The sequence below is a fragment of the Oncorhynchus tshawytscha genome, linkage group LG04 (assembly GCF_018296145.1).
Source record: "Oncorhynchus tshawytscha isolate Ot180627B linkage group LG04, Otsh_v2.0, whole genome shotgun sequence".
Classification (NCBI taxonomy): domain Eukaryota; kingdom Metazoa; phylum Chordata; class Actinopteri; order Salmoniformes; family Salmonidae; genus Oncorhynchus; species Oncorhynchus tshawytscha.
Genome location: NC_056432.1, coordinates 53,081,416 through 53,107,625, shown reverse-complemented (window position 1 = coordinate 53,107,625; position 26,210 = coordinate 53,081,416). Strand labels below are relative to the sequence as shown.

General features: G+C 43.2%; 1 protein-coding gene and 1 non-coding gene across 3 annotated transcripts in view; both read left to right on the top strand.

The window, feature by feature from the left end:
* Nucleotides 1–24,306, top strand: part of LOC112248982 (DNA damage-binding protein 1) — a 29,236-nt gene extending 4,930 nt beyond the window's left edge. For both annotated transcript variants that reach the window (XM_042320878.1, XM_024418479.2), the window contains exons 8-27: nt 2,677–2,760; nt 3,061–3,280; nt 7,888–7,963; nt 11,129–11,237; nt 12,464–12,642; nt 14,570–14,730; nt 15,626–15,733; nt 16,513–16,720; nt 17,014–17,109; nt 17,319–17,430; nt 17,934–18,057; nt 18,244–18,408; nt 18,918–19,012; nt 19,677–19,847; nt 20,291–20,400; nt 21,035–21,204; nt 22,151–22,253; nt 23,438–23,561; nt 23,741–23,853; nt 23,995–24,306. In XM_042320878.1, the coding sequence (XP_042176812.1) occupies nt 2,677–2,760; nt 3,061–3,280; nt 7,888–7,963; nt 11,129–11,237; nt 12,464–12,642; nt 14,570–14,730; nt 15,626–15,733; nt 16,513–16,720; nt 17,014–17,109; nt 17,319–17,430; nt 17,934–18,057; nt 18,244–18,408; nt 18,918–19,012; nt 19,677–19,847; nt 20,291–20,400; nt 21,035–21,204; nt 22,151–22,253; nt 23,438–23,561; nt 23,741–23,824 (2,499 nt within the window). In that variant the 3' untranslated portion in view covers nt 23,825–23,853; nt 23,995–24,306. The remainder of the gene's footprint in view (nt 1–2,676; nt 2,761–3,060; nt 3,281–7,887; nt 7,964–11,128; nt 11,238–12,463; nt 12,643–14,569; nt 14,731–15,625; nt 15,734–16,512; nt 16,721–17,013; nt 17,110–17,318; nt 17,431–17,933; nt 18,058–18,243; nt 18,409–18,917; nt 19,013–19,676; nt 19,848–20,290; nt 20,401–21,034; nt 21,205–22,150; nt 22,254–23,437; nt 23,562–23,740; nt 23,854–23,994) is intronic.
* Nucleotides 19,330–19,465, top strand: LOC112232512. Its single transcript, XR_002950663.1, has one exon. It is a non-coding gene; the product is annotated as a small nucleolar RNA SNORA5 (small nucleolar RNA).
* Nucleotides 24,307–26,210: the final 1,904 nt, after the last annotated feature.

The following is a 26,210-nucleotide window of genomic DNA, read 5'->3' as shown; positions in this document are numbered from 1 at the left end:
CATCGCATCTCCCAAAAACGTTTTCAACATACATCTGTAAAATTATAGTCTAAAAACTAAAGCTTTGGTTGTCTTCCTCTCAGGCTTCCATGTCTCCTCTTGAACATCAGACTCTGAGGCCTCAGGATGGCTCGTTGTCAGGCTCAAAAAGCCTCAAATTTGCCCGGATGGCCACCAATTTTTTAACACTTGTATTGGTCAGCATGTTGTGTGTGTGTTCCCAAACAAGGACAGTTGCGCTCTAAGGCGGCTGATGTTGGTGGGATTTAGAGGCGGATGCAGGCAATGGGAAAGAGCCTCAGATCCACAAAGTCCCTTCCACCAGGTGGTTGATGAGATATGTTGGCATGACTGCCATATTGCATCTTCATTTCAAAGCCCTTGCTTGGAAGTGTACTTTGCCAGACTGCCAAGAACCTTGCCCTCATCCAGGCCAAGGTGGTAAGATGTGGTAGTGATGACACCATAGGCCTTGTTGATCTCTGCACCAGACAGGATGTTCTTGCCAGCAACGTATGCTGCGGCATATATGGGCTTCAGGCAGAAGTCTTCACGCTTTTTGATGTATTTCACAACTGCAGTTTCCTCTTCTTGGAGCAACAGTGAAGTGGGCAGGGCAGTACAGATTCCTTCTCTTACATCTGCAAGAAGAGTCTGAACATCAGACAGGATGGCATTGTCTCCCTCAATCCGTGCAATGGCTACTGCTCTAGGTTTCAGGAGTTTCCAGCTGCTTACCACTCTCTCCCAAAATAGATCATACAGGAGCATCCTCTTGATGGGGCTGTCCATATCGGCAGACTGTGATATGGCAATTTCTTGGAGAGACTCCTTCCCTTCCAGTAGACTGTCAAACATGATGACAACACCACCCCAACGGGTGTTGCTGGGCAGCTTCAATGTGGTGCTTTTATTCTTCTCGCTTTGCTTGGTGAGGTAGATTGCTGCTATAACTTGGTTACCCTTCCCGTACCTAACCATTTCCTTGGCTCTCTTGTAGAGTGTATCCATTGTTTTCAGTGCCATGATGTCCTTGAGGAGCAGATTCAATGCATGAGCAGCACAGCCAATGGGCGTGATGTGAGGGTACGACTCCTCCACTTTAGACCAAGCAGCCTTCATGTTCGCAGAATTGTCTGTCACCAGTGCAAGTACCTTCTGTGGTCCAAGGTCGTTGATAACTGCCTTCAGCTTACCTGCAATGTAGAGACCGGTGTGTCTGTTGTCCCTTGTCTGCTCTTGTAGAACACTGGTTGAGGGGTGGAGATGATGTAGTTAATTATTCCTTGCCCATGAACTTTCGACCACCTATCAGAGATGATTGCAATACAGTCTGCCTTCTCTGATTTGCTTGACCTTCACTTTAACTCTGTTGAACTCTGCATCCAGAAAATGAGTAGATAAAGCATGTCTGGTTGGAGGGGTGTATGCTGGGCAAAGAACATTCAGAAATCTCTTCCAATACACATTTCCTGTGAGCATCAGAGGTGAACCAGTTGCGTACACAGCTCGAGCAAGACATTCATCAGCATTTCTCTGACTGTTCATCCATTGAGGCAAAAAAATCTTCTGATTCCAGGAGGACTGTGAGTTGTTGCTATCAATAAGGTGTCTTGTTCATCATTTTTAACTCGAATAGAAGTGGAAGGACTTTTGTCAGAGGTTGCTTGTTGTGAGCACTGAGGGAACTTTATGCACTTGGCCAGATGATTCTGCATTTTTTTGCATTCTTCACATTTGATTTGGCACAGTATTTGCAAATGTACACTGCTTTTCCTTCTACATTAGCTGTAGTGAAATGTCTCCACACATCAGATAGTGCCCGTGGCATTTTCCTGTAAAGATTTGAAAGAAAATTTGTTTATGCTTGTTCAATGAACCATAAACAATTAATGGACATCCACCTGTGTAACAGTCATTGAGACAGTAACAGACAGTAGGCAATTAAGGTCAGTTATGAAAACTTAGGACACTAAAGAGGCCTTCCTGCTGACTTTGAAAAACACCAAAAGAAAGATGCCCAGGGTCCCTGCTCATCTGCATTAATGTGCCTTAGGCATGCTGCAAGGAGGCATGAGGACTGCAGATGTGGCCAGGGAAATAAATTGCAATGTCCGTACTGTGAGACGCCTAAGACAGAGAGACGGGACGGACAGCTGATCGTCCTCGCAGTGGCAGACCACGTGTAACAACACCTGCTGCACAGGATCGGTACAGCCAAACATCACACCTGCGGTACAGGATGGCAACAACAACTGCCCGAGTTAACCCAGGAACGCACAATCCCTCCATCAGTACTCAGACTGTCTACAATAGGCTGAGAGAGGCTGGACTGAGGGCTTGTAGGCCTGTTAAGTTTGCTGAAAGTAAACGCAGTTGACAGTGAGAGGACTGTTTTTTTTTTGGCTGAGTTAAGCAGTTAGATTAAACAACTCCTTTGTAAGAAATGTTTTAAAATGAAACGTGTGGATAGAGGTGAATTAACACTCAGTTAGCAGGCTCAAGCAGGCTAAAACCCACATGGTAGCAAAAACTAACTAGCAGAGATTGTTAACAAGTTAGAAATTATTTAAACATACTTTGCTGTAGGGTACTATTTACTAATTAACAAAACATCCCTTTACAACACTACTGAAGAGTAATGTCTGTGTGCGACCCTCCCTCCCTCCCTTGCAGACGTCCATTGCAGAGTGCTTGACCTACCTAGACAACGGTGTGGTGTTTGTTGGTTCCAGACTGGGCGACTCCCAGTTGGTCAAGGTAAGTTTGGACCGGTCACACAGAAAATACCTCGATGAATGTAACCCCTGGAAAAGTGTTGATTTTTAACAAAGACAAATGAGAAAAAAACAACAGAAAACTGGTTTTATACGGTGCTTTTTGAGCATGGTATAGTTTTATAGCACTTGTAGGCAACCAAGGGGAAGATTGCCATCACTCCAGCTTTGAAATTGAAGCGTTTAAGAAAGGATAAGCATGCCTCACAATTTTTTCTGTGCTGGGCGGTGGACATCAATAGTCCACTTGTTGTTTATCTAGAGTTGTCACCCCCTTTTCCAGCTCAATGTGGACAGTAACGACTCAGGGTCGTACGTGGCGGTGATGGAGACCTTCACCAACCTGGGGCCAATCGTGGACATGTGTGTAGTGGACCTGGAGAGACAGGGACAGGGCCAGCTGGTCACCTGTTCCGGAGCATTTAAGGAGGGCTCCCTCAGGATAATTCGGAATGGCATTGGGATCCACGAACACGCCAGCATCGACCTGCCAGGGATCAAAGGTAAGTAGGAGGGCTTCTGGGCCCTTGGAAAAAAGGAAGATGCTGCTCTCTCTGGACCAATACCCAAATTGACCCCTAGCTCTTATCCCCCTAGACAGATCTGAATATATGGTAGTCTCTCTACCTCTGATACACTAGGGCCAAATTCAAGCTGCCTTGAATGAAATTCTCAAATTCGAGCTGGGTGGAGGGAAACCCAGGCCAGCGCAGCCCAGTTTCACAACTGGTGCCGGCTCAATTAGACTCCAGGATGTTGACACCATTACTATACAACCGCCAAGCTGATCACTGCTGGATGCTGACACAACATTTAGCTAGCTTGTATGGGCTTGTTGCTGTTAGCTTGCCCATGGACAAGCAGTACTGCAGTAGTCAGACATGACACGAGTTACCACAATACCTGGATCCTTCATCCATTTTTGTACTACACAAACTTTTGGAAGAACACTCAGCCATAGAATGCTAGCTAGATTTGCTTGCAAATCAGTTGAAACTAACTAGCTAACATCAGCTAGCAGTAATTTTTGCTGACCAGGTTGTATTGAATGCTCGTTAGCTACATCATATCAAACCTGTCTGGTTTGCTAGCTAATATCCAATGCCATGGCAAGCAAGGTAGGAATTAAGCTAGCTAGCTAGCCTCTTAAATGTAACGTTCCCATATTATATTTTTTTATTCAATTCAGTCTGGTATGAGAACAGCAGCCCCTATCTGCAAAGACAGGGTGTCTGCAGAAAGCTGTACATCTTTTTTAAATGTAATTTTACCCCCTTTTTCTCCCCAATTTCATGGTATCCAATTGTTTTTTTAGTAGCTACTATCTTGTCTCATCGCTACAACTCCCGTACAGGCTCGGGAGAGACGAAGGTCATGCATCCTCCGATACACAACCCAACCAAGCCGCACTGCTTCTTAACACAGCGCGCATCCAACCCGGAAGCCAGCCGCACCAATGTGTCGGAGGAAACACTGTGCACCTGATGAAACAAGGATATCCCTACCGGCCATACCCTCCCTAACCCGGGCGACGCTAGGCCAATTGTGCGTCGCCCCACGGACCTCCCGGTCGCGGCCGGATACGACAGAGCCTGGGGGCGAACCCAGATTCTGGTGGCACAGCTGGCGCTGCAGTACAGCGCCCTTAACCACTGCGCCACCCGGGAGGCCAAAGCTGAATATCTTGGCTATTGATCTGTTTCTTAAAATATTGGGTGTGATTTACTACCATATATGGGCATACGGATGTATAAGGGCAGACTGAGCCGATGACCTGATTTCAAGATGGCTGCTACCTATGTTCGGGTTAGCGTTGTGAAGCGTAAGCAAAATTAACACGGAATACTTTAATTCACACCAAAAGCTGGGCCTCCACAGATCATGAGGATGTCTTATTTGTCTGCATGTGACCTTCTGTTATTGATCACCAGCCCAGAGTCACACTTTAAAAAATAAAATAAAATACACAACGTTTTGCAATCATTTTTACAAGGTAAGCTTCGATTTGGTCTGTTTTTGAGCTATAGCTACGTTAATTCTTAGGTTGGGAGGAACAAATCTAGCCTGTTGCCAATGTTATCTGATGATGTATGACATAATGGCAACGTCGAATGTCCCCCGAGTGACTATCTTTGCGCTTGAAAAACATGATAAACCTTTGGATTAGAGGTCGACCGATTATGATTAATCAACGCCGATACCGATTATTGGAGGACCAAAAAAGTCGATGCCAATTAATCGGTCGATTTAAATAAAATCTTTTTTTTTTTTTAAATAAACAACTTATTAATTTTTATTTAAAAAAAATTGTAATAATGACAATTACACAATACTGAATTAACACTTATTTTAACTTTAATATAAAACATCAATAAAATCAATTTAGCCTCAAATAAATAATGAAACATGTTCAATTTGGTTTAAATAATGCAAAAACAAAGTGTTGGAGAAGAAAGTAATATGTGCCATGTAGAATATGTGCCATGTAAAAAAGTGAACGTTTAAGTTCCTTGCTCAGAACATGAGAACATATGAAAGTTGGTGGTTCCTTTTAACATGAGACTTCAATATTCCAAGGTAAGAGGTTTTAGGTTGTAGTTAATATAGTATTTATAGGACTATTTCTCTCTATACCATTTGTATTTCATATACCTTTGACTATTGGATGTTCTTATAGGCACTATAGTATTGCCAGTGTAACAGTATAGCTTCCGTCCCCCTCCTCGCCTCTACCTGGGCTCGAACCAGGAACACATCGACAACAGCCACACTCGAAGCATCGTTACCCATCGCTCCACAAAAGCCGCGGCCCTTGCAGCGCAAGGGGAATACCTACTCCAAATCTAAAAGCGAGTGATGTTTGAAACAGTATTAGCGCACACCCAGCTAACTAGCTAGCCATTTCACATTGGTTACACCAGCCATTAGGCTGATAGGCTTGAACAGCGCTGTGCTTGCGAAGAGCTGCTGGCAAAACGCACGAAAGTGCTGTTTGAATGAATGATTACGGGCCTGCTGCTGCTCAGTCAGCAGCAGGCCCAGACTTAATTATAACATAATAACACACAGAAAGACGAGCCTTTGGTCATTAATATGATCGAATCCGGAAACTATAATTTCGAAAACAAAACGTTTATTATTTCAGTGAAATACGGAACCGTTCGGTATTTTATCTAACGGGTGGCATCCCTAAGTCTAAATATTGTTGTTACATTGCACAACCTTCAATCTATGTCATAATTGTGTAAAATTCTGGCAAATTAGATCATAATGAGCCAGGCAGCCCAAACTTGCATATTCCCTGACATGAACGCAAGCGAAATGACACAATTTCACCTGGTTAATATTGCCTGCTAAACTGGATTAGTAGTTATAACTAGTGATTATGATTGATTGTTTTTTATAAAATAAGTTTAATGCTAGCTAGCAATTTTCCTTGGCTTCTACTGCATTTGCGTAACAGGCAGATTACTTGTGGAGTGCAATGGTTAGAGCGTTGGACTAGTTAACTGCGGTTGCAAAATTGGAACCCCTGAGCTGACAAGGTCAAAATCTGTCGTTCTGCCCCTGAACAAGGCAGTTAACCCACAGTTCCTAGGCAGTCATTGAAAATAAGAATGTGTTCTTAACTGACTTGTCTAGTTAAATAAAATATATAAAATTTAAATTGAGAAAATAATCGGAAATCGGCGCCCAAAAATACCGATTTCCTATTGTTTTGAAAACTTGAAATCAGCCGTAATTAATCGGCCATTCCGATTAATCGGTTGACCTCTACTTTGGATGTCCCCCCCCAACACCACCAGAATGTTTGAGAAAGATTGGTGTTATAGATATTTCGTTTTTATAGGGAACAATAACTTTTAGTCACATCCGGTGTGCAAAAACAGTGCAATTACCACATTCAAACACCTTGGAGGAGTTGAAAGGACACTTGAATGTACCCTGGATACCCCATAACACCAGCACAATGTTTGAGTGAGATTGATATGGTAAAAAAAATGCTTTTATACTTTACAAATACCAATTTTAGGAATTGAAAATATGTAATAGCATTGGAATGACCTAATTTACAGATATATGCCACTTTGGAGAGGTTTAGGTACACATCAATAATTATCTTGTTAGCTTGTCAATTAAATATTACTTACAAGCACACACAAAATACATGTTTTTGTTTGAATGTTCTGATAATTTCCTCATACTATCCCAGATGTCATCTGTCCAAGTATATCATGTTTTGGCTTGTCAGAATCATGTAATTACACATGAATAGCAGTTACTTTTGGGTGTCTAATTAGGTAGACATCTACATTCTAAGAGGCTAGCCTGTTTAGCTACCTAGCTAACTTCAGCAAGCTAAATACTTGGCTCTGAGTCTGGCTGGCACTGGCGGGTGTATGGGATGTTAGTTACAACATGGTGAGGGTGAATTAAATTCTTCAACATCTTGCTAGCTAGCAATATTAGCGATGCCAGCTGCAGTCACATATTGGCTGCCTAGCAACATGTCGTCATTTCTCATTTCTGAAGGCAGTGGAAATGCAATTTGAGCTAACCCACCAAGGCCAGCCCAACCTGGGTGGACTTCAAAGTGCCAATGGAAATGGGGCTTCAGTGGGATTTTTTCCATATTGTTTGCATCTGTCTAATTATTGCTGTTTTTTTGATTGTAGTTTAAAAAAAATTGTTTATGGTCTCTGGCATCGGCCACATACTCATGAACACGTTGATGAGAAGCAAATTGTTTACTTGGCCAATCAATGAGGCCCAGATAGAGAACGAAAACCTTGAGAAACTGCCCTGGCCCACCAGGACTGTGGGCACGGATCAATCAAGCTACAGCGTTGACTCCTTTCTAGTTCAGGTTCCTGTTCACTAGGCACTGAAATGGAAGAAAACAGACTAAAACCGGGAGGGACTACCTGCACTCTTAATCCAATAGTTGTCCAAATCAGAAGCTCACTTTTGTTTTCTGTAGCAAAACACTTTGAAACATTTTCCGTTTGTCCTAATGAAACACCACCTAGCTAATAATGCTGCTTGTTTTCTAGTTCTGTTGAACACTTGGATGTTTTATTTTCCTCCATATTTTTTGTTGTCCTCCAAGGTTTGTGGCCCCTTCGCTCAGAGGCTGGGAGAGAGACGGACGATATGCTGGTCCTGTCTTTCGTGGGCCAGACAAGGTGAGACAACCAGTGGTGGCCTTATAGAAAGGTTCTGCACGTGTTGACCACAATACAATCGCTCCCTGTTCAGTCTGGTGAAGCCTTGCCTAATGCCTCACACAGTACCTTGTTTATATGATGAGTTATTGATTTGACACATATTATAACAAAAGGGAGAATAGACAGATAAAACAAAATATTTATTTAATTTCAGAGTCAGACATTGTTGACATGGATAGATTTTTACACTAATTGTAACGAGACAATTTTACAAAGGTTGAAATGATCAAATGCATGAAAAAACTGTTGGTCACTAAATCCAGTGAAAACTAGGACCATGAAAAAACAACCAGCTGGCTCTCTTCACCTGCTATTACACGTAAATGAATTCACTAAGATATGCCCACTACAGTGCTGTCTGGTCAGAACATGATGCTGAGGCCCATACTCAACACTTGGTCACCAACACACGCAAACATGGGCATAGATGATTTGATTTTTAAAGTTCCTTTATATTTTTTGTGTGGTTCTAAAAGGGGAAACAATACAATCATTTGAATTTACTAAGATAACTGTACATATGTAATATAACAATAAGCAGATGAGCAAACTGTGGTATAATATAAACATATGAATGAATCCCATAGTATAGCATCTAGACATCATTAAAGAATATACACTGCCAGAGAGATATATGTAGAAGGCCTAAGGCCATGGAGCCTTATAGCTGGCTGAGATCTTAATTTAGGGCTACTGCGCCTGTGCTGGTGCACAGAAAGAGCTGGAACATTCTGGGAACTTCTAGAATCTGTAGAATGGTACTAGCTACTACACAACACAAGGCTATACACATTGCAGATATAAACATATTGCAGCTATAGCATGTATATAATATAAACAATGCTAATACAATATTGAGTATGCTAGACGCACTCAATAAACACACTTGTAACAATAATAATAACGATACTGCACTTATTGCAATGGACATACACAACACTTAGTTAGGAAACAGCATGTGAACAGTTGCTCAGCACTTCCTTCTTGCAACAGCATGTAAACACTTAATAACTTGAGGTGTCGGGCAGTGCCCTACATTGCATCCAAGCATCCTTATTGGTTGGGAAAGTCAATCTGATTGGCTTTCAGGCATGTCAATCATTTGGGAGGGCCAGCCTTGTTTTTACAATGTACGTGGCCTATTTTCACTGAACAAAAATATAAATGCAACATGCAACAATTTCTAAGATTTTACTGAGTTACAGTTGATATAGGTTAATGAGTCAATTGAGATAAATATTTTAGGCCTTGGATTTCACATGACTGGGAATAAAGATGTGCATCTTTTGGTCACAGATGCCTTAAAAAAAGTAGCAACGTGGATCAGAAGATTAGTCAGTATCTGGTGTGACCACCATTTGCCTCATGCAGTGCAACACATCTCCTTTGCATAGAGTTGATCAGGCTGTTGATAATGGCCTGTGGAATGTTATCCCACTCTTCAATGGCTGTGCAAAGTTGCTGGATATTGGTGGGAACTGGAACATGCTGTCATGCACGTCAATTCAGATCATCCCGAACAAGCTCAATGGGTGACATGTCTGGGTGACATAATTATCAAAGTTGGAGTCTATGCTATTCTCATTCACAGATTTATTTTGAATTATGTATTTTAGGCCACAAGAAGTGACATTGAACAAACAATACAAGATGGAGAAATAAAATGAGGACTCAAAGAACATAGGCTACAGCTGAGGAATGTTAATGAAAGAAATGGCTAGTTGGCCGATGCCCTTTTCCAACTTATTCTAGCAATGTGCAACCTACTACAACACGTATAGTAGCTTAGGCCTAATAAGAGAGAAGGATAAGGGGAAAAATGGGAATAAGTTTATAATTATCAAGTTGAGGACAGCAGAGTTGCTCTGCAGCCCGTGATGATTTACAACTCGGCACAAAACCGCACAGCCAGCGATGCACTTTGACTTGTGCCATCTGTGAGCTTCGGGCACAGACCGGCCTAAGCTAATTACACGTCTCTTTCGTGCCACAGCTCCCCCAGAGTGGAATAAGCTTTTCGAAAAGATTTGAGGCCACTAAATATACTACAGCGTTGTATAGCGATCAATGTCATGATTCTTCTCGTCCCTCCTGTAGCATGCCAGCCAAATGCGTAGCAGTCATTTTTGTATTGTACTTTTTTATTTTATTTTGGATGGCTGCTAGGGAAGGATAACATTGTCAATGGGCAAGTGCAGAAAATTATGTCAGATCCCTCCTATGTACTTCACTTATTTTCAGCCACCCTTTTGACCGATGGTATTCTGAGCCTTTTTTTGTGACTTCAGCTTTTCAACAAGTAAAAAATGTGTCCTACTTATCCAAAGGACAAGTGACAAAAAAAAGTTAATGTCAAGCCCTGGATTGGCATGACAATGGGCCTCAGGATCTTGTCAAGGTATCTCTGTGCATTCAAATTGCCATCGATAAAATGCAATTGTGTTCCTTGTCTGTAGCTTATGCATGTCCATATCATAATCCCACCGCCACCATGGGGCACTCTTCATAAAGTTGACATCAGCAAACCGCTTTCCAACACGTTGCCATACACGCTGTCTGCCATCTGCCCGGTACAGTTGAAACCAAGATTAATCCGTGAAGAGCTCACGTCTCCAGCAAGCCAGTGGCCATCGAAGGTGAGCATTGCCCACTGAAGTCTGTTACGACACCCAACTGCAGTCAGGTCAAGACCCTGGTGAGGATGACAAACACGCAGATCAGCTTCCCTAAGACGGTTTCTGACAGATTGTGCAGAAATTGTTCGGTTGCGCAAACCCACAGGTTCATCAGCTGTCAAGGTTGCTCCTCTCAGACTAACCCGCCAGTGAAGAAGCCTGATGTGCAGATCCTGGGCTGGTGTCATTACACGTAGTCTGCAGTTGTGAGGCCTGTTGGACCTTCGCTAAAATTACGGAGGTGGCTTATGGTAGAGAAATTAACAAAATTATCTGCCAGTAGCTCTGGTGAACGCTCCAAATTTGTGCACATTTGGGCAAAATAAGCTTTTTGTGCATATTAAACATTTCTGGGATCTTTTATTTCACCTCATGAAACATGGTACCAACACTTTTTACATGTTGTGTTTATATTTTTAAGTATATAAGTCGTTCCGTGTTTCCTCAGGGTGCTGATGCTAAGTGGGGAGGAGGTGGAGGAGACTGAGTTGCCTGGCTTTGTGGACAACCTGCAGACCTTCTACTGTGGCAACGTTGCCCACCAGCAGCTCATCCAGGTATACACAAATACGCGCGCACACACTAGTGATGAGGGGGAAAAAAATCTATTGTTGCATATAGGGATATTATTTTTCACGTTATGTGGTATAGTTTTGACTATTGCAATATTTTTGTGCTAATTGGCTGTACCTGCACCAAAACTAATTTATTTCCATGACTGATTAAAATGTTTCTCATGGCTCTCTTATCCCTCTGCGGTAGACATATGATGAGCAATATGTTTGGAACATCGAATCGCAATAAAATCTGTATTGAATCGCAATACATATACAGTGCCTTCAGAAAATATTTATACTTATTCCACATTTTGTTGTTAGAGCCTGAATTCAAAATGGATTGTTTTTCTCAACCAGCTACAGACAATACCCCATAATCACAGTGAAAACATATCTTACATTTTTGGGGCAAATTTATTGAAAATTCGATATGTAAATTCGATATTTCTGTAAGTATTCACCCTCCTGAGTCATTACTTCATAGAAGCACCTTTGGCTGCGATTTAAAGCATCTTGGGTATGTCTATCAGCTTTGCACATCTGGATTTGGGGATCCATGCTGGCTGTAAAAATCCCTCCATGCGAGGTTGAAAACCAAATGGCCAAAAACCTATCCTCCTACTAGGCCTACCGTAATAGCTTTAAGATATGGTTAGTGATGAACAGGAGCTTATTTCCCAAATATTCAAGCCTACGAAGGTGTTGTCCTAAAGTTAGTGGCTTTCAAGAATGAAAGTCTACAGCCTCAGCTATTCTCAATCACAGCTTTATGAGAGGTGACAAATATTTTTTATTGTTCTATTTTGAGGCAAATAAAGCAATTGTTATCCCGTTCTGAAGACTGTAGACTGCTTCTATCCAGGCCGTGATGTAGGCCTATAACCTATCTCACTACGGCCTGTTCCTCATCAGACAGTCACTGCGCCATCATGTGCGTCTGCCACGCGGACACACACACCTGTGCCACACACACGCTTGCACTTTGTCAATGGAGCAGAATATATTTTCCTCTGCAAAACTGATGTTTAATGGTTGTTTTTATCCGGTGGGCACCTGGCACAACAGGTGAGAGAAATTGCACATGAACAAGAATCACTTGCCTTAAACTAAATTTATTTGTAGGTGCTGTTGTGAATCAAACCAATACACATGTGAACACTAAAAGTGTTCAAACAGTGAATCGTGCAACGGTGCCAATATATTTATGTACTGTGTGTGTGATTCAGATCACGTCGGGCGGTGTGCGTCTGGTAATGCAGGACAGCAAGGCCCTGGTGTCTGAGTGGAAGGAGCCGCTGGGCCGGAACATCAGCGTGGCCGCATGTAACTCCTCCCAGGTGGTGCTGGCCGTGGGCCGCGCCCTCTACTATCTCCAGATCCTCTCTGGGGAACTCAAACAGATCAGGTACACACAACTCAAATCCAGTTCAACTTTATTTACAGTGTTGTTAAACACCACCTGAGACGTGGTGAGCCCCAGGCCAACTGAATTGTAGCTTTAAGTATGAATAAAAGTTAAATCAACAGAAGAAATGACAAACACAGTTCCTTCAGAAAGTATTCATACCACTTGACTTATTCCACATTTTGTTGTTACAGCCACAATTGAAAATGGATACAATTTATGGGATATTGTGTGTAAATTGACACACAATACCCATAATGACAGTAAAAACATTTTTGTATAATTGATTGAAAATGAACTATAAGTAAGTAAAAGTAATTTACACCCCTGAGTCGATAGTTTGTAGAAGCACCTTTTGGCAATGATTATAGCTGTGAGTTTGTCTGGGTAAGACTCTAAGAGCTTTGCATGCCTGGATTGAGAAACATCTACCCATTTTTAATATTTTCTAAATTATTCAAGATCTGTCAGATTGGTTGTTAGACAAAAATGTTCAGGTCTTGCCATAAATTAAGTGAATTTAAGTCAACTAACTTGGCCACTCAGGAACATTCACACATGGCAGCATATGCTGTGGGTATTTTTTTCAGCGGCAGGGACTGGGAGGCTAGTCAGGGTCGAGGGAACGATGCAAAGTACAGAGATCCTTGATTAAAACCTGCTCCAGAGTGCTCAGGACCTTAGGCTGGGGCGAATGTTCACCTTCCAACAGGACAACGATCCTAAGCGCACAGCCAAGACAACACAGGAGTGGCTTCAGGACAAGTCTCAATGTCCTTGAGTGGCCTTGCCAGAGCCTAGACTTGAACCAGATCGAACATCTCTGGAGAGGCCTGAAAATAGCTGTGCAGCGACGCTCCCCACCCAACTTGACAGGGCTTGAGAGGATGTGCTGAGAAGAATGGGAGGAACTCCCCAAATACACATGTGCCAAGCTTGTGGTGTCATACCCAAGAAGACTTGAGACTGTAATCCCTGCCAAAGGTGCTTCAACAAAGTACTGAGTAAAGGGTCTGAATACTTATGTAAATGTGATATTTCAGTTTTTTTTTTAAATTATACATTTGCCAACATTTCTAAAAAACTGTTTTTGCTTTGTTATTATAGGGTATTATTTGTAGATTGGTTGATGGGAAACAAACCATTTGATCCATTTTAGAATAAGGTTGTAATGTAGCATGATGTGGGAAAAGTGAAGGGGTCTGAATACTTTCCGAATGCACACATACACACACCACTTTGAACCCAGTTGGAGTCAGCTTTACAGGCCATCACCATGCCTGAGCTTGTCTTACACTGCTCTTCAAGGAACGCTCTACTAATGTGGTCTAGTTCAGTAAACACTGTTTAAGTGACTGTTGATGCTCAGCCGTAGCAAAAGCTGTGCCTTTTTGAGAGTGGGCTGTACCAACACACACTGGGGCAAAACATATATCAATTAAGTAAATCTTGGCTACACAACATAAAGTGCTTTGAGCACCTTTTAAATGCACTTTATAAATCCAATTCCCATATTGGGGTGTAGTGACATACCCAATGGTTTGGAGGATTCTCTTCACTCATCTTGAAAAATACCTATACTAAACACATGTAAATCAGTCCGTCATCATTAACACAATGGAAGTATCCAATGATTTGTTATTGAAATGGCATGGGCGACCAAGGTAAAACAAATTGGGAGAATTTAAGGCGCTGTGGCAAACAATAATGCAGACACTAGGGATGGGGGTGTGAGCATGCCAGTCTGGGCAGGTGAGGTGTAGTCATTGTGTGCGTCTGTTTTTGTTCATATTAGGAGTAAAAACGCAATACATATGTATCAAATGTGTTCTATAGTTTTTACTATTTAAAAAAAAGAAGAAAGTTTTATATATAATTTAATAAAACATTTATCCAATCTCATGCTGTTCTGTCTGTCCCCCCTCAGCACGGTGGAAATGGAGCATGAGGTGGCCTGCCTAGACATCACGCCCCTGGGGGAGGGTGGAGAGTCGCCCCTCTGCGCCGTGGGCCTGTGGACGGACATATCAGCACGGGTCCTCAAGCTGCCCTGCTTCACCGCCCTGCACAAGGAGATGCTCGGAGGAGGTGAGAGGGGGTGGAGATTCAAGTGTACTAAAGGGATAGTCCAGGTGGGATGGCTGGATGGATAGATGGAGCAACTGATTTGAACCTTTGTGTAGCCAGGTAAGTCTTTGTAACTTTGAGAAAAAGCTCATTTCCGCTGGGGATGGGCACGAGTACTCGATTCAAGGTTTTGTATACGGTGACTATTAATCGGCAACATTTTTATAAATGCAACTATTTAGCAGGTAAAATGTATACAAGCACTGACAAAGTGTTTGTTTGGAGTCTGTCAGTGAAAATATTAGTTTAGTTTTTAGTTGAGTATCAGAACAAACCGTAATTGGAGCAACTGTTATCGCAGCCCCCATTTCACGCTAACATGCGAGTACTCGAGTATGCTACATTATTTTCCAGTGTACTCGAACATAGACATACTTTCAAATGCCCATCCCTAATGTCCGCCCACTGTTTTGTTGCTCCCAACGTGTTCTTTTAGTAAAGCTTCTGTAAAATCGAACATTTTATTTAAAAAAAAATATGATTGGAAGCTGCAAAAAAATCGGCACACAAATCCCTTTTTTTTCTCTGTATTGGACATTCTCTTTGTGTCCTCCTGTTATCATTATTTTTGGATGTGTTTATAAACCCCTCCTATTCAAAGCCTGTGTAACTTGTCCATGAAAGTGGAGGGAATCCTAAGGGACAGAAGCACTCTTGCTGCTTCCACACATCCTAGATCCATTTGCAATGTTGCACAACCATGTGGAAGCTGTTATGTGACCTAGCTGTCAATACTTTTCTTAATTGCACCTCGGGGGATGAATAATAGTTGTTTTGACAGTGGAATTCTGCTGCTATTCCAAAGCTTTTCACACATTTGACGTGTTTGTGTGTGTGTGTCTGTGTGTGTGTGTAGAAATTATCCCGCGCTCCATCCTGATGACGACGTTCGAAGGCGGCTACTACCTGCTGTGTGCCCTGGGAGATGGAGCACTCTTCTACTTCGGCCTGGACCTGACTACAGGTCAGGCTGCTGGAGCAACACATACTGCTGTTGCCTTTTGATTGAGTCACATTTGAATAAACATTCCAGACGGTTTAACTGCACCATCATGTCATTTATTGATAGAACAAATTAGGTTAAGATATGTCAAATGGGCCTGTTCATTGTCTTAACAGCTGCAGTTCGATTCTGTTTCAACCCACATGTCAAACTCTTCATTGGAAATACAATGAGTGTACAAAACATGAGGAACACCTCCCTAATATTGAGTTGCAGCCCCTTATGCCCTCAGAACAGCCTCAATTGGTCGGGATTACAAGGTGTAGAAAGCGTTCCTTAGGGATGCCCGCCCAGGTTGACTCAAATGCTTCCCACAGTTGTCAAGTTGGCTGGATGTCCATTCTTGATACACACAGGAAACTGTTGAGTGTGAAAAACTCGGCAGTGTTTCTGTTCGTGACACACTCAAACCGGTGTGCCTGGCACCTACTGCCATACCCCATTCAAAGGCACTGAAATATTTTGTCGGCCCCATTCACCATCTGAATGGCACAAATACACAATCCCCTTCATGTACACTGATTTAACAGTAAGGGATTCACCTGGTCAGTGTATGTCATGGAAAGAGCAGGTGTTCCTAATGATATTGACACTCAATGTATATTGAAAATGGAAAAGGTTTTGGATTGGAATTGCCGCTTATCTCCTGAATAGACTGAATTGAAGGTGCGTTTAATCCTGTCAAGTTGGCAAACTTATTGTTAAACTGTTTTGCATTGACCCTGTTGTGTTGCCAACAGGCGTGCTGAGCGAGCGTAAGAAGGTGACTTTGGGCACCCAGCCCACGGTGCTGAGGACCTTCCGCTCCCTGTCCACCTCCAACGTGTTTGCCTGCTCCGACCGGCCCACCGTCATCTACTCCTCCAACCACAAGCTGGTCTTCTCCAATGTCAACCTCAAGGAGGTCAACTACATGTGTCCGCTCAACTCCGAGGGCTACCCCGACAGGTTAGTCAGTCACGCGCGTCTCAATAGTCCAAAGTGGCATCCTTAGCACGTCTTCTCCATTTGGACTGATGTGAGACGATTTGAACAGGTTTAAACGGAAACCTTTTAAACCCCCCCGTCACCTGTCCTGTGTTTTCAGACCAGTGCAAGAGGAGACTAAGAAGTCCGTTGTGGTTATTTGTCCTCATATAAGGACTCTGAAGAAAGGACATGAATGATTGCAAAGCTCAAAATAATATGCAACTTATCTGTTGTTGGTGTGGTTGTAACCTGTGTTTCTGTGTCTTTGACAGTTTGGCTCTGGCCAACAACAGCACTCTCACCATCGGGACCATCGACGAGATCCAGAAGCTCCACATTCGCACGGTTCCCCTCTACGAGTCTCCCAGGTAAGAGGGAACAACACCAGTAGAAATAGTTCAACAGAGTAGAAGTGTATTTACCCAATGGATTTACCCTCAGGTAAATCAAGAGCGACACATTTATTTATTTACATTTATTTGTTTCTTTTTACTCTTTCCTCTTTCTCACTCTCTCACTCACTCCCCCCTTCAATCTCTCCACTTTATTCTCCCTTCTCGCTTCCTCTCCCTCTCAGGAGAATCTGTTACCAGGAAGTGTCTCAGTGTTTCGGGGTGCTGTCCAGCCGCGTGGAGATGCAGGACGCCAGTGGGACCACTGCAGCGGTGCGCCCCAGCGCGAGCACTCAGGTAGCTGTACACCATCTGGTATTTCACTGTACCACTGCCAGGATCTCCTATTCTGTGCCCGTATTCATAAGTATTCTCAGAATAGGAGTGCTGATCAAGACCTTTTGAATATGGGCCCCGAGCCTTGTTTCCCGTATTCAACGGTTTTCATGATGCATCGTGACTTAAGTGCAACTGTGTGTTTTGTGAAAGAACAGTCCGGAAATATCTGTAAACTTCGCTCTATATGAGCTAAAGCATCAGCATCTAGAGTTACTGTATTTTATTTAGCACGTTTAGTGCAATTATGTTTTCTGGGGGGGGGTGGTTTGAATGCTAGTGATGCACATCGCTTGGCTGACAAGGTGTCCAGATGACTTAGTTTAGTCTAGGTTTAATGCACATAATGACTAAAGATAAGAAAGGAGAAAAATAATATTATTTACAAGAACACTTTTCCCCTAGCCTTGTGGTGGTTCATAGTCTGGGTTTCCATATCTCCCCCTCTCCCTACCTCTCCCCAGGCTCTGTCTAGCAGTGTGAGCTCCAGTAAGCTGTTCCCCAGCAGCACCTCCCCACACGAGACCTCCTTCGGGGAGGAGGTGGAGGTGCACAGCCTCCTGGTGGTCGACCAACACACCTTCGAAGGTAAGTTCCCCCTTAAAACAGTCTTGATTAAGGAGAATATTTGTCAATTTGAAGTGAATTAATGTGATCTGTTACTGGTGATTGGTAAGCTGATGGTTGTACTCTTGAGGAGTACACAAAAATCATACCTTTTTGTGGTGATTTGTCCTCAATACCGTGATTTTTCACGTGTGTTCATCCTCACAGTGCTCCACGCCCACCAGTTCCTCCAGAGTGAGTACGCCCTCAGCATGGTGTCCTGCCGCCTGGGCAGGGACCCCGCGGTCTACTTTATCGTTGGCACAGCGATGGTCTACCCAGAGGAGGCGGAGCCCAAGCAAGGCCGCATCATCGTCTTCCACTACACTGATGGTTAGGACAAACGTTTCCTTTCTTCCATTCTCATTGTTCTCGCTCACTCTTTCCCTTCATTCTTCTCCTGTTTTTTTCCCCCACCCCCCTCTTTCATATCCTCCTGTTTTTTTGCTCGCACTCTTTCTCACACCTTCTACTGTCTCTTTCTTCCCGTCATCTTTGTATCTCTTTCTCGCTCACCTTTCCATGCTTCTTCCTCCCTTGACAGTGCCTGATAGCACCTTCCTATCGATAATCATCTCAGTCGTGAAGATGAATGACTCCCGAGTGAACAGATGCTGTGAATACTGTATCAGGGAGCTATAACACTAGCCTGAAAACCAAACTGGTGTGCTGCAATTCACCATTTGTTTAAAAGAACTGCCTGGAATCCAAACCATTTGATCTGGGTTTCACCATTCTTTCACAGTGAAACAAACGGTTAAGTTAAACATATCAGTTTGGATTTCAGGCTACTGTAACACCAGCCCTGACCCAGGCGGTGTTATTTCTCTTATTCTGTGTAGGTAAGCTGCAGACGGTTGCAGAGAAGGAGGTGAAGGGAGCCGTCTACTCCATGGTGGAGTTCAATGGCAAACTACTGGCCAGCATCAACAGCACAGTGAGTACTTTTGGTTTAAAAAGTAGATTTAAAAAAAATACTAATTAAAGCCAGCTCCTATTTTTACAAGCGATAGTTGTAGATACTCACAAGGAGGGACATTTTTACATCCACTTAAATTAAAACTTTCACTTTTGTCTCTCCGTTGCAGTTAATGCATCACCTAAGGGAATATTTGATTTAAGAGAGTCGGGTACTTTCGCCCCTTGGTACTTGGCATAAAAATTTTAAAAAATGAAAGACATTCCGCAGGCTGAGTCTTATTTCTCAATCCTGACTTTAAAATTTGTTTGCAAAAAATTAAAAAAACTTTGTGTTGCTGCCTTGTCAAAGTCAGTGCTTCCTCTACAATGGACCGTACTGGCCATAATGACTGCCACAGTGAAACTGTAGTTATCGGACTCACAACCATACGGAATGAGTGTTAGGGATAAACTTGAACTACAGAGAATTTAGTTGATTTTAACTTTATCCAGTAGTGTTCTTTCAAATGGAACGTTGGAATCGGAAGGAACATTGACGGGAGTATTTATTGTAATTGCGTGATAAACATGTCTCATACAAAAAAAAACAACCTGGGTGCTTTCGAGTCCTTGTTACACAATTGTTGAGGAGCTTTGGAGTATGTCAATATCAACGCATCATCAATGTGCGCCCGCCCCAGGTGCGTCTGTACGAGTGGACCGCCGAGAAGGAGCTGAGGACAGAGTGTAACCACTACAACAACATCATGGCACTCTACCTAAAGACCAAAGGAGACTTCATCCTGGTGGGAGACCTGATGAGGTCTGTACTGCTGCTGGCCTATAAACCCATGGAGGGCAACTTTGAGGAGGTAAGGAACGATACTAAGAGAGGCCCTGCCAGTGTTCCAATTCTCCACCCTTTTCCCCTAAGAGGATGGGGATGTGCTGAGTGCCACACTTCAAGGAGGAGGGTGTAGAATTGGAACCCAGACTGGGTACAGACTTTAAGGTCTAAATGACGATTTGTTTTGGTGTTCTGCTCATATCCAGTTTTTTTTCATCATGGGTGGTTCCTCCTTGGAATACAGCATTCTCCAAAATATAGATTTGAATGCTTTTATTTTGTCGCACTCATTTCTCATGGGCTATAATCGAGGAGGATTCAACACCAAACACTTCTAATTAATAAAAACTTGAGTGATGAGTTGGAACCATTGTTTATCAATAATTGCACCTCTTGGCTTAATAAAGTTTATTGAATGGATTTGAGCCACTGGTGATACGCCTGCTTTTCCCCTGTCACTCTTCTCAGATCGCCCGTGACTTCAATCCCAACTGGATGAGTGCTGTGGAGATCCTGGACGATGACAACTTCCTGGGGGCGGAGAATGCCTTCAACCTCTTTGTTTGTCAAAAAGACAGGTGAGGTGGCATCTGACCTCTCTAGAATCCTCTCACCTTGGAAGGAGGGAAATAAATAGTATGCATAGAATCGCTGAAGGACTAAATGAGATGGAGCCCGGCCCAGACATGTCCTCGCACTCTGCCCGCCGTCCTCCATAAGCCGTAGACTTAATCATCCATGATCACTGAATTCCCGTTGACCTTTATCCTTCTCTCTGATGTTTGTTGATGCCACCGTTTCTCTCTTCTCGTCCTTCCTCCTGTGCTCTTTTGTCTTCAGTCATCAAATGTGCATTCTATCACTGTACCTTTCTTATTTCTCACTAACTCTTCCCCCACGCGCTTGTTTTTTCTTACTCATTACCTGTCATCTACATCTATTGCTTTTCCCAGTTATATTTTTCTGCCTGCCTCTAATCGTGCGCTTTATCCCTGCCACTTTCTCTCAATTATAATAAATGGGCACACATTTCCAAAGCAGAAATGTATAAATAGATAGGTACAATGATTAGAATCAAAAATAAACTTTTTGTGCCATCTTGGAAATGTAGCCTTTTTTAGAACTAAATAAATGGGTACACATTGCCAAAGCATGAAATAATTTGGACCAAAATAGAAGTTGAGCTCTCTCCCTTCCTCTCTCCCTTGGCAGCGCGGCCACTACAGACGAGGAGCGACAACACCTGCAGGAGGTGGGCGTGTTCCACCTGGGGGAGTTTGTCAATGTCTTCTCCCATGGGTCACTGGTGCTGCAGAACCTGGGCGAGAGCTCCACCCCCACGCAGGGCTCCGTCCTCTTTGGCACTGTCAACGGCATGATCGGTAATGGCCCCCACTGCCACACGCCAGGGGTGTATTCACTAGAAACCAAATGAGACGAAACAGGGAAGGCCTAACCTGAATTTGTCAAAATAAGAAACTTTATTTTTTTTCTGTTGCAAAATGTTTTTTCTATGGTTTGTTTGCGGTAATGAATACACGCCAGGGTCGTAGAGCATGCAGTAGCACAAAACATTTTATGACCGCAAAAGAGAGATCTGTGTTCTTGTTTCTGTAGCAGCACTTGGGTTTCAAAATGTTGTTTTTCTGGTGCCTACTGAACTAGTACTGATGCTGGTTTCAAGGTCCCGAATGCCCTCGTGTCTTTTTTTTTTAGGCTATGTACTGTTAGTGTAGCGGTCTGCTCTACATATTTTACCTTAACTACATAAGCACCCATTTTAAGGATGAGAGGTGGGGAGGGGATGAAAGTAATTTCCAAGTGACCGTCCAAAATCAAAGTCACGTTCCTTTCTCCATTTCTTTCGTAGCTGTGTTAATAAAGAAAGGGGAATGATGCTTTGAATGTTCAGTGAATTCTGCCATTACTATTATTTCACTGAGGCACCTCTACAATTCTGCTGAAAGCTTTTCCTGGTAAGAGAACCTTTTCTCTAAGTAAGCACCTCTGGTCATTCCCAGGTTGACTGCTAATGAGCAATGAAGCAAAAATATATACAGGCTCTTTTTAAAGTAGTGAAAATGTATTAGTCCCCTGCAAAAAGCTGCACAACACATTTGTGACATCATGTTCGGAAGGCACAAATTGGAGAGAGAAAATTGTTTCACCTTCCCTCAGACAAACCACACTCAAATTCCCTCTCAGCTTTCATCTTTTCTCCTTCACTAGATATGAGTGGCGAGCATACTGCTCTGCATACCTCATCCATTTCGGTTTTCCTTTTTCTCTTCTCCCATAAATGACAAGCCATCTGTCTTATGTCTCTAGGTCTTGTGACCTCTCTGTCCGAGGGCTGGTATAGCCTGCTGCTGGACCTGCAGAACCGACTCAACAAGGTCATCAAGAGCGTGGGCAAGATCGAGCACAGCTTATATCCTTTCCTTTTGGTGCCTGCCCCTTGTGTATCACATTGAAAGTGCCTTTTCAGAACTGGTGAGCATCACTGTCACAACTTGGGTGGCAAAACTTGGTACAACCTTGACGTGGCTGTAAGAAGGGTAATGGTTGTCATAACATGCCTAGCCCGTATATGAATGAATGACGCTGTGTTTTACCATGACGTGTGAATGAAGTTGACACGTAGTGCCTGTCTGCCTGTCGCCCATATAAGATGAGACAGTGATTGATTACAGGGGGAGTCACAGGGAAGAATCAATACTGTTGTGACTGTCATGGAATTTTGGATAACGGTAATTGGCCAGCCAAATGACTGCGGTCACTGTAATAACCTCCTCCACTCCTGACTGCATGTGCTGCCATAAAAATAGAATGACTAGAACAGGTGTCCCAATACAAGTCAATGATGGCATAATGGGTGGATTTGGGTCCATTGCAAGGCGCAAAGCAGGAAGTCTACCCATCAATATGTGCTGTGATTTGCTGATTCAACTGACATTAGAAAAAATACATTCCAATTGCATGAACCACATCGGTTAACATAAATTGAATCTACATTACCATGGAAATGATTGCGTCACAATACCAGGCAGTCCTGAGTGGCGCAGTGGTCAAAAGGTTCGATCCCAGGCTGTGTCACAGCCGGCCTTGACCGGGAGCCATTGGCTCAGAGATGTCCGTGGGAGGGGGGGTTGGCAGGGGGGCTTTCCATGACTCGTCGCGCTGTAGTGACTCCTTGTGGCAGGGCCGGCACATGCAAGCAGACTTCGGTCACCAGTCGAACAGTGTTTCCTCCGACCCATTGGTGCAGCTGACTTACGGTTTAAGAGAGCAGTGTGATAAGTGGCACAGCCAGGCAGGTCATGTTTTGGAGGACGCATGACTCAACATTCACCTCTCCCGAGCCCATTTGGGAGTTGCACCGATGAGCCAAAGATTGTAATTTGGAGAGAAAATGGGGTAAAAAAATAAGCTTGTGGCCATTCCACCCTGAACTCATCTGATCTCGATAGCAGTGCATGTGCTCATATTTTAGTGAACATTCTGAGTAAATGCAGCTTCCAGTCCTCAAAAGGACAGAGTTCCCTGTAAGAGGAGTGACTTTGCTGTAGGGGTATGTGTGTAGGTGTGTGTTTGTCTTCCTTGACTTGGTGGCACCTGGAGGTCCTTCCATACAGAGCGTAAGACTGAGCAGGCCACGGGCTTCATCGACGGGGACCTCATCGAGAGCTTCCTGGACCTGGGCCGCGCCAAGATGCAGGAGGTGGTCAGCACGCTACAGGTACCAACACACATGCACGCTCTCACACCGCTACACACACTCATTCACTCGCTCTCACACACTAGCTTGCTCACACTTTTTTGGACTGCAGTGACACTTAATAAAGGTACCACAGCTGTGCGGGCCAATCCAAACTGCTGGAACAGTGAGCTGACATAACACCCCCTTCTGCGTTTCAGATTGACGACGGCAGCGGCATGAAGCGCGAGGCCACCGTGGACGAGGTCATAAAGATTGTGGAGGAGCTGACAAGGATCCACTAGCCCCTCCCACCCAGAACCCGGCCATTACGGTGGGGTGGAGGGAGGGAACTGGGGGAGGGGTGGCTAGGGCTCTGTAAATACTTATAAATAAAAAGGTGTTTGCATGACTGTCCTTCAGACTTCAAATGAGTTGACAGTTTTTTTGTTGTTTTTTTAAAATCTGATCCCAGGCGGGCCACCTCAATTCTTCACAGGTGCTTGGATAAACAAAATGGCCTGTCAACCATAACGAAGATGACGAGCAAAGGGACTGGTCAGAAAGCCATAAGTTATGGAAGAGAGGGAGGAGGGGGGAGGCCAGATCACTGCAGTGCAAGGACGGGGAGAGATGACTTGTGGATTTGACAGGGATCCACTAAAGTAGGAATGATTGAAGTCTGGAGAGAACATGAGTAAAAGAGAAGGAAGGAATGGGTGGAAAATGATACATTAGCTGTTTTGTCTGCCGTTTCTCCAAATAAAGTTTGCTTTAGTACTGTGTACCTCTGCGTTCGGGTCTTTGTGCACCATTGATGAAATACAGAGGTCTCTTGTCTTTCCACTGAGTGATATTCATTCAATTCAGTTGGTTTTGGGGTTTCAAAGCATGTCAAGTCTTACACCACAGTGTAATTTCAAAATAAATGTATATTTCAACAATTACATTCTATTAAGAAATGTATGCACTCACTACTTAATGTAAGTCGCTCTGGATAACAGCATCTGCTAAATGACAAATGTAAAAATGAATCATTTTCAGTGACTTAATGTCACTGAGGGCAGTAATGGTCATTTGTGCTAAATTACCACTAAAATGTACTATATTAACTTCTGCATTGTCTCCTGGAGTCGAATTCTTCTCTTAACTCACTTTTGACTATGGGGACACGTTTGTTTCAAGGCATAATAAAGGGGTGAAGGATTTATTAGCAAAGTCCGAGAGTATTTGTAGTCAATGTGCATATTGTGATGTGAGGAGACCTCAGGGTTCCAACGGAACCATAATAAGCTGTGTTCGGGCTATGAGAAGTACTTGGCTATAATTATTATTATGACTTATCTGCAGACAGTTTCTTGGCTACCAGGTGGGGGAACTGATCAATCAATTATTAACTGTCAGGGAAAAGGTTGGAATTGAATAGCCCTGTACCCGTATTCATATAGCATCCTCTTACGAGGTAGAAAATAAAACTAACCCTAAATCGGCACTCCTACTCTTGAGATGCTTGATGCATATGGTCCCTGATGTAGACTAGAACATTGCTGGAATGACATCTGCAAAGACGGTGTTGCCAAGCTGCCAACTGAACTTGCTTCAACCAACTGATGCCATAGAACAGAGACGCACTACTGCCGACACGAGAGGAAACTGGACCACGTGTCCACTGTAGCTGAACAGAGGCGCTTAAGTTTAAATGTCGTTACACAGGCTCTTGGGACAACCCAGAGAGGCATTATCTGCCGACGTCAGCTGTACACCAGAACGCCTATAATATCCTCTGCCAGGACCAGACCTCTTTGTTAGATCAAACAGCTTTCCTCATATATTGTCTCCCTTGGCAGGTTCTCCCTTGTTTGGCAGTGCTTTGTTTTTGATGACGAACATGGAGCCAAAGTGCTGCGTTACAGCAGCTTGGGGGGGATGATCCTGGCCTTGTGTCAATCATCTAAGGAAAGCAATGGGGACTGATCCATTTTGATTGAGGTATTGCAGCACTTTGGATTTTAAATTATACAGTGACTATGAGGTTAAAATGCCATCTTTAATTTGAGGGTATTTTCATCCATATCTGGTGGCAGGTAGCCTAGAGGTTAAGAGCATTGGGCCAGTAACTGAAATGTTCGAATACCCAAACTGACTAGGTGACATCTGTCGACATGCCTTTGAGCAAGGCACTTAACCCTAATTGCTCCTGTAAATCGCTCCGGATAAGCATGTCTGCTAAATAAACATTTTTAGAAATTACAGCACCTTTTGTACATGATTCCGTAAAATAAGGGGGCTAAAAGTATTTGGACAAATTCATTTATGTGTATTAATGTAGTATGAAGTTGATTTGGTCCCATATCCCTAGCACGCAATGACTACTTTATGTACTCTCCTCCATCGTCTTGGAACACCTTACCAAATACTTTTAAACTGGAAGAACTTGTCCTGATTGGTGTTTTGAAATGACTGATGAAGGATTTTGAGGCTGATTCCTTGACCTGTCAATGTTTTTAATTTGCTGTTTTATACTCTTGGTAATTCAATGGTATTTACTAGATTACTTGTGGTTTTTCATGTTGTCTGTAATGTTTTTGTAATGACTTGGTGCTACGTATCTTGAAAAAGAGATTTTAATCTCAATGAGCACTTCCTGGTTAAATAAAGGTTAAATAAACTACATCAAGCTTGAGTCTACAA